At 55.4% G+C, this 7,156-nt stretch overlaps 1 protein-coding gene across 2 annotated transcripts in view; it reads left to right on the top strand.

Moving 5' to 3' along the window:
* Positions 1–6,857, top strand: part of ADCY4 (adenylate cyclase 4) — a 16,113-nt gene extending 9,256 nt beyond the window's left edge. Inside the window, exons 12-25 of one of the 2 annotated variants that reach the window (XM_007447899.1) lie at positions 85–171; positions 349–418; positions 743–840; positions 1,514–1,598; positions 1,705–1,842; positions 2,490–2,600; positions 2,880–3,064; positions 3,263–3,347; positions 3,814–3,972; positions 5,241–5,387; positions 5,660–5,767; positions 5,885–5,999; positions 6,322–6,446; positions 6,531–6,857. In XM_007447899.1, coding sequence (XP_007447961.1) covers positions 85–171; positions 349–418; positions 743–840; positions 1,514–1,598; positions 1,705–1,842; positions 2,490–2,600; positions 2,880–3,064; positions 3,263–3,347; positions 3,814–3,972; positions 5,241–5,387; positions 5,660–5,767; positions 5,885–5,999; positions 6,322–6,446; positions 6,531–6,683 — 1,666 coding nt within the window. In that variant the 3' untranslated portion in view covers positions 6,684–6,857. The remainder of the gene's footprint in view (positions 1–84; positions 172–348; positions 419–742; positions 841–1,513; positions 1,599–1,704; positions 1,843–2,489; positions 2,601–2,879; positions 3,065–3,262; positions 3,348–3,813; positions 3,973–5,240; positions 5,388–5,659; positions 5,768–5,884; positions 6,000–6,321; positions 6,447–6,530) is intronic. The other variant, XM_007447900.1, reaches the window with a different exon arrangement.
* The last annotated feature ends 299 nt before the right edge of the window (positions 6,858–7,156 follow it).

The following is a 7,156-nucleotide window of genomic DNA, read 5'->3' as shown; positions in this document are numbered from 1 at the left end:
TCCGGGGGGGGGGGGGGCTTCTCCTGCTTTGCCCAGATGCTTTTGAGGATCTCCCTGGTGACAGGCGGGGCTCTCACTGTGCAGGAGCCGTACCCCCCGGGGACTAGATGATGAACTAGACACCGGGGATGCCAAGTTCTTCCAAGTCATCGAACAGCTCAACTCTCAGAAGTACGGAGAGCAGGAGAGGGCTGGGAGGGCCGGAGGCCTGGGCTCATGTGGTAGAGGAGGGGTGGTAGGATCTGGAAGGAAGGGAGAGCCTTCCCAGCTCTAGCCCTTGACTCACCTGACCACGCCCTCCTCCCTGCCCCTTCCTCTTCCGGGCTTACTGCCCCCTCCCTCCACCAGACAGTGGAAACAGTCAGAGGACTTCAACCCATTGACCCTGTACTTCCGGGAGAAGGAGATGGAGAAAGAGGTAGACTGGGGGGATGTCACCATAGGACTTCCCAACCTCAGTTCCTGCACCCTGCGGAGGGAGCAGGCCCTGTGGTCCCACCTCCCCTCCCCAGGTCTGCCCAGGTTGTGACCCTGGTGGGTGAAGGGCTCATACCCATCTATTGAATTACTGGGTGGTGATGGGAGGGAGGAGGGCAGCTCCTTGGGGAACAGGTAGAGGCTACCTGGGGCGGAACTGGAGGGGGGACCGTGAGGCTGGGGACCCACTCCTTGCCTGGGACTGACACCTTCAAGGTGATGGGCAGCACTGGTGCCCTGTCTCCACCGACCCCCTCCCTTCCAGTATCGGCTCTCTGCACTCCCCGCCTTCAAATACTATGCAGCCTGCACCTTCCTGGTTTTTTTCTCCAACTTCATCATCCAGATGCTGGTGACAAACAGGTGAGGGACCCCTAGGCAAGGGAAGCCCTGATTCTCAGAAACAGAACCCCTGGCTCTTCCAGACCCCTGGCCCACACTTTCTTCCCTTGCCCACTTCCCCTCGGCTCAGGGCACTGAGCCACAGAGGAAATGGAAACATGTGGTCTGGGGAACTGGTAATCGTAGCCCTCATCTTACTATCTTACATCCTGTGGACTTTCTGTGTACCCCAAGCATTTTCACATACCCGTCTTTCAGTTCTAGCAACAGTCCCATGAAGGAGGTTTTGTTCCCATTGAGAAGTCCAAATCTCACAGCAAATGAGCTTAGAGAGTAGGTCCTCACTCCCAGTTCACTGCTAGGAGGGGTGAGGACTCATTCAAAACTCAGCCAGATGAAAGAGCTTTGGCCTGAAAGCGCAGAGACCAGTCTGATGCAGCCTCGGCCAATCCTGTGAGTCCCCTGTCCCCTTCCAATATTGTCCCTACATTATCCCAGTACTGTCCTTGACCCCTCAGCTTTCCCAGATCATCAGCATGTAATGCCTTTCATCAGCCTAGACCTCATCGGCAGCCAGTTCAGATCCCCAGGACCACTTTTCCCCCCATGTCTCCCAACCAGACTGAACGGCACCCTCCTAGCGCACAGAAAACCTCTTCTGGTTCTTAAAGGCCTCACTCTTGTCTCTCTTTAGGCCCCCAGCTCTGACCATCACCTATAGCATCACCTTCCTCCTCTTCTTCCTCCTCCTCTTCGTCTGCTTCTCAGAGCACCTGACGGTGAGGTGGGCTTGGGGGCAGAGTGGTGAGCTGAGGCCCTGACCACGACTTGGCCTGCAGTGGGCGCCCCAGCCCCACGGCTAAGACTCCCATGCTCCTTCCACAGAAGTGTGTCTTGAAAGGCCCCAAGATGCTGCACTGGCTGCCCACACTGTCTGTCCTAGTGGCCACACGGCCCGGACTGCGAGTTGCCCTGGGCACCGCTACCATCCTGCTCGTCTTCTCCATGGCCATTACCAGCCTGGTGAGAGACAGGGGGCCCTATGCACCCCCATTAGGGCATGCTGGACCTGCCAGAGGCTGAAAGAGGACCCCTGGATTTGGGAGGACTGCTGGACTAAAGCCAGGGGATGCTGGAAATGTTGGACAAGTATAAAAGAAAATTATAGTCACTCACGACCTACCACCTGGGCATAATCATTGTTAATAACACTTTGGTGGATATCCTTCCTATCTTTTTTCTATGTATGCAGACCTTCCTTCCTTACCTTACTCACTATGATTTTGTAAGCTGAGTTTGGCTGATTTTTCAGAACTTAGAATCGTTCCTAGAATCCTATCCCTGAAAAGCACCTTAGGAATCATCCCCCATCCAAGTTACAGAAGCAGAAGCTGGGGCCCAGAGAGGTTAAGTGGCTGGCAAAAGATCACACAGTGGATCCATGACAGACTAGAGCTCAGGACACCCACTCCCCCAATCCCTGCCCCCCCACCGCCCCCGCCAGCGAGGACCCCAGCGCTGAGGCTCCCTCACCAACCAGAGATAGCAGGCTCCGCGCCTTTGGAGGAGTCTGGCCACAACTCATCCCTGGGTCAGCTGCAACCCGGCACAAGCCGCCACTGTGCCCAAGGAACTGCCTGCCCGCCTCAGCTCCTCGTCTCCTTCTGCAGGTCTTCTTACCGGCAGCATCAAACTGCCCTTTCCTGGCTCCCAATGTGTCCTCCACAGCTTCCAACCTCTCCTGGGAGCTCCCTGGGTCCCTGCCTCTCATCAGCGTCCCCGTGAGTATCCATCACAGCCCTGAATCTCCTTCTCCAGAACCTTCCTCCGCCCCTCCCCCACCCCTTAGTTGAAGAGCACTTCGTCCTGTGGACCGGGACAGATATAAGTCACACTTGGGGTGTGTGTGTGTGTGTGTGTGTGTGTGGCCGACACCCTCTGCCCTCCTGATAGGACTGGACCCTGGGAGGGGCAGGACAGGAGCCCCGGGGTGTCCCCCGCCCCCGCCCCTGCCCGAGGGACATGCCCCACCTCCTGACCGCCCTGCCCGGGGCCCCCAGTACTCCGTGCACTGCTGCGTGCTGGGGTTCCTCTCCTGCTCCCTCTTCCTGCACACGAGCTTCGAGCTGAAGCTGCTGCTGCTGCTGCTGTGGCTGGCAGCCTGCTGCTCCCTCTTCCTGCACTCCCACGCCTGGCTGTCCGACTGTCTCATCGCCCGCCTCTATCTGGGCGCCTTGGACTCCAGGTGCGCATGGCGCTGCACAGTGGGGCCCGGGCTGTGATGGGACAGAGCAGAACTGTTTTCCTCCCTTTGTCTGAACCACCCACAGGGCAAAAGGAGAGGGAGGCCGAGGGCTACGTGGGCACCGGTGCGGGAGGTGGCGGGGAGAGGCCATCGAGAAGGGGCAGGGCAATGGGAAGCCCTGATCTGTAGCCTCCTCAGGCCAGGGCTGCTGAAGGAGCCTAAACTGATGGGAGCAATCTCCTTCTTTGTCTTCTTCTTCACCCTCCTGGTCCTGGCTCGGCAGGTGAGTCTCCCAGCTCAGCCCTCCAGGGCCTCCCTAGGAAGGGTGAGGCGGAGTCCCCATATGTGTGACTTCATCTTTCCCTTATTCTCCTACTGCCTTCCCCTTATTCTCACCTCTCCAGGGTGGAGCCCAAATGGTGTGTCCATTAGAAGCTTCTAAGTGAGCTTTCCTGCTCCCTTTCTTTCTCCTTCACTCCCCGAGGGGAGCGCCCTCAAATTCTCCCCTCCCCTCCTCCCTCCCACCCCAATCTAGGAGAATTCACGCTTGAGAAAAAATCTGCTGCCACTACTGTCCTCGCTAGTTTGAATCTAGATTCAAGGCAGTCTCCCCAGGGATAGTTGCACCTTAAGGCTTTTCTCTAAACTAGGGGTGTGGGATGTGCGTCACGGAGTGAGGGGTGAACACTCAGGAGCTGGGGCTCCCCCTGTACTGTCTCTTCCCGTGGACCCCTGGCGACCCTCCCCAGAATGAGTATTACTGCCGCCTGGACTTCCTGTGGAAGAAGAAGCTGAGGCAAGAGCAGGAGGAGACAGAGACGATGGAAAACCTGACTCGGCTGCTCCTGGAGAATGTGCTCCCCGCGCACGTAGCCCCCCAGTTCATCGGCCAGAATCGGCGCAACGAGGTGACGCCCCACCCCCAGCTCCTGAGCCCCAGACGATGAAAGTCTTGGCTTGGCCCATCCTCTCTGGACTCCTGTACCATGGGTTGGGTGGCTGCCCGAGCCCCGGTGCCCTTCAGGTGCCTCCATCTTCACAAGAGCTTAGGCTCTGTCTTTGGCGAGCACGGAAGCAACGCCTCCCAAGTTCTTACTTGGAAGGAGTGTCCTCTCTAATGGCCACTCTCTACACTTCAGGAGCCTCATCGCGTGTCGATGGGAATTGTGTGAAGGACACAGACCACCCGTCTCTCTAGCCCTGCATTATCCAGTATGGTAGCTGTTAGCCTTGTGTGGCCATTTAAATTTAAATTAATGAAAATAGAAAATTCACTTTCTCGGTCACACTGGCCACATTTCAAGTGTTCGACAGCTGCTCGTGGCTAGTGGCCGCCATATTGGGCAGCACATATAGTAGGCGTTCCCATAACCACAGAAACTTCGGTTGAATGATGCTGCTCTAGATCCTCAGATATCTTGCTACAGTCAGAGGATCAGAAGGTCACTCACATATCCACACCATCTTCTCTGTACCACCACCACCTCACACTGCTGTGGAAATGCTCTTGGCCTGTATCAAGAGGGTGTTCAAAGAAATGGCTCAGGGGCTATGTCTCAGACTTGTGCCTCACCACATGCTCTCTGCTCTCGAGATCAGTAGTAGCTCTGCTTCTCCTGGTTTCTTCTCTTATAGACACTGGAAATCTGGTAACTGATCCTGTTTCTGTCTTCTCATTGGCTACTAGAAAGCTCAGAGCCAGAATCTAGGATTAATGAGGATTCCCCCTTTCCTTATTATTGCTCTCTTTTTTTGTTTTGAGTTTGAACAGCAAAATCCTTTTCTCAAAGCTCTGGAGGCTATTATTGCTTCATTTTATCTTCCAAACTGTAGCTATCTTTGTAAGCTGACTTAAATGACTTAACACTTTTCAGCAATAAGATAGGATATACAGATGATTCCCATGGACACGATCCCAGTTCCAAAAGAGACTCCCTTCACGTTGCTGTGAGGTGATCTTGACTCTGAACCTCTGTCTCTCCTGGAATTGCAATGAGACCCAATCTTTAACTCTTGAGTCACATCCCTGGGGTAACCTGGCCCTACCCCTCCTGTTCCTTCCCGATCCTTCTTAAACCAAGGCGGAGGAGCATGGACACAGGGAGGAGGACCCATGTAGACCCAGAAGGGGGAAGAACGTGGCATAGCCCCTTACCCCAACCTCCTGCCCTCCCAGGACCTCTACCACCAGTCCTACGAGTGTGTTTGTGTCCTCTTCGCCTCAGTCCCAGACTTCAAGGAGTTTTACTCTGAATCCAGCATCAACCACGAGGGGCTAGAGTGTCTGCGGCTGCTCAATGAGATAATTGCTGATTTTGATGAGGTGACAACTTGAAAGGTCCCCCCAGACCCTATGACCTGGATTCTAGAATTTCCCACCAGTCCCTCCTTCCACTTCGCTCTCCCGGCCATGAGGCCCGTCCTCCCTCCCCAGTCCTCCTGCTTCTCCTCTGATCCCCCAGCTCTGCCCACTACCAACCCTCCTCCTGCCACCATCCCTGACCCCACAACTGGTCCTTTAGCTTCCAAAATCCTGGGGCTGGGCTTCTGGGAGAGAGCAAGAGAGTCTGGGGACACAGCCTCCTTTCCGTACAGCTGCTCTCCAAGCCCAAGTTCAGTGGGGTGGAGAAAATCAAAACTATCTGCAGCACCTACATGGCGGCTACAGGCTTGAACGCCACCTCCGGACAGGACGCACAGCAGGTACAGCGCCCCTTCATTTCCTACTGACCCTCGTCCGGGCTCTCATTGGTGGGCCCATAAGTGGGTCTTATCCCTGTGACCTCATTGATCCATCCTGGTGGGCGGGCCCTTTGCCAGGATGCTGAGCAAAGCTGCAGCCACCTTGGCACCATGGTAGAGTTTGCCGTGGCCCTTGGGTCTAAGCTGGACGTCATCAACAAGCACTCATTCAACAACTTCCGCTTGCGTGTGGGTGAGGACCCTCCATTGCTGGGACAGTCTGGGACCTCCTCCGCACTTTCCCAAGCTCTCCCTCTCCCGAATCCTTTGTTAGCTGCTCCCCAGCTCACCCCAGGAGCCCCCTCCAGACTCACCCCTTGGGATGGAGCATGAATCTGCTGGGCCAGAACCTATGAGCCCCATCCAATTCTTCCCCTAAGCCGCACTCCTCCAGCCCCTCCTCCTTTCCTCCAAGGTCCCTAGGCCCTTCACCCTAGTTCCTTGAGCTTCATCTTCCCCTCCGCTTCCTCGAAATGCCCCCGCTCAGGACCCCTCTTTACCGTACCTCTTGTCAGGGTTAAACCACGGACCTGTAGTGGCCGGAGTGATTGGGGCCCAGAAACCACAATATGACATCTGGGGCAACACGGTGAACGTGGCCAGCCGAATGGAGAGTACAGGCGTCCTGGGCAAGATCCAAGTGAGGGAGCCACATTGGAGGCATGGGGGCAGGGGGATAGGGGTAGGGCCACTCCCACATTCCCTCACCCCCCTCCGATTGCAGGTGACCCAAGAGACAGCCTGCGCCCTGCAGTCCTTAGGCTACACCTGCTACAGCCGGGGCATCATCAAGGTCAAAGGCAAAGGGCAGCTCTGCACCTACTTCCTGAACACAGATTTGACACGAACTGGACCTCCCTCGGCCACCCTAGGCTGAGAACCCCGCCCCCTCCTCCCACCTATAAGATCCTCAATAAAGATACTCTGGTATGTCTGGGTTAGAATTGATGTCAGAAGCTACTAGTGTATCTGAGGAGCATCTTCTCCTCGCCTCTCAGTAGTATGGCTTCTTCTCAGGCCAAACTGAGTGTTTGTGTGTGTGCAAGTGTGAGCATGAGTGTGTTAAAAAGGAGTGATTCTTTCTCACAAGCTCAGCAAGACGACTGCCTCAGCCTTCCTGCCTGCCTGCCTGCCAACGTGATTCCAGTGTTTTGTACCCTTGGAAGCAGAAAGGATTTTATCCACATGACTCAAAACAAAGACTTGTCCTTTCCTGCTCCCCATCCACAAATACTGGAAAGAATCCCCAGTAAAATGTCATTTGATCTTTATTCATTCAACAAACGCTAAATAAGCACCTGTTATGTGCTTACTATGTAGCATGGGCGGGAGGCCTGGGAAATAATCTAT

The sequence above is a fragment of the Lipotes vexillifer genome, unplaced genomic scaffold (genome assembly GCF_000442215.2).
Source record: "Lipotes vexillifer unplaced genomic scaffold, Lipotes_vexillifer_v1.1 scaffold558, whole genome shotgun sequence".
In the NCBI taxonomy this organism is placed as follows: Eukaryota; Metazoa; Chordata; class Mammalia; order Artiodactyla; family Lipotidae; genus Lipotes; species Lipotes vexillifer.
Note: the sequence above shows the minus strand (reverse complement) of the source record. Positions and strands in the feature narration are given on the sequence as shown.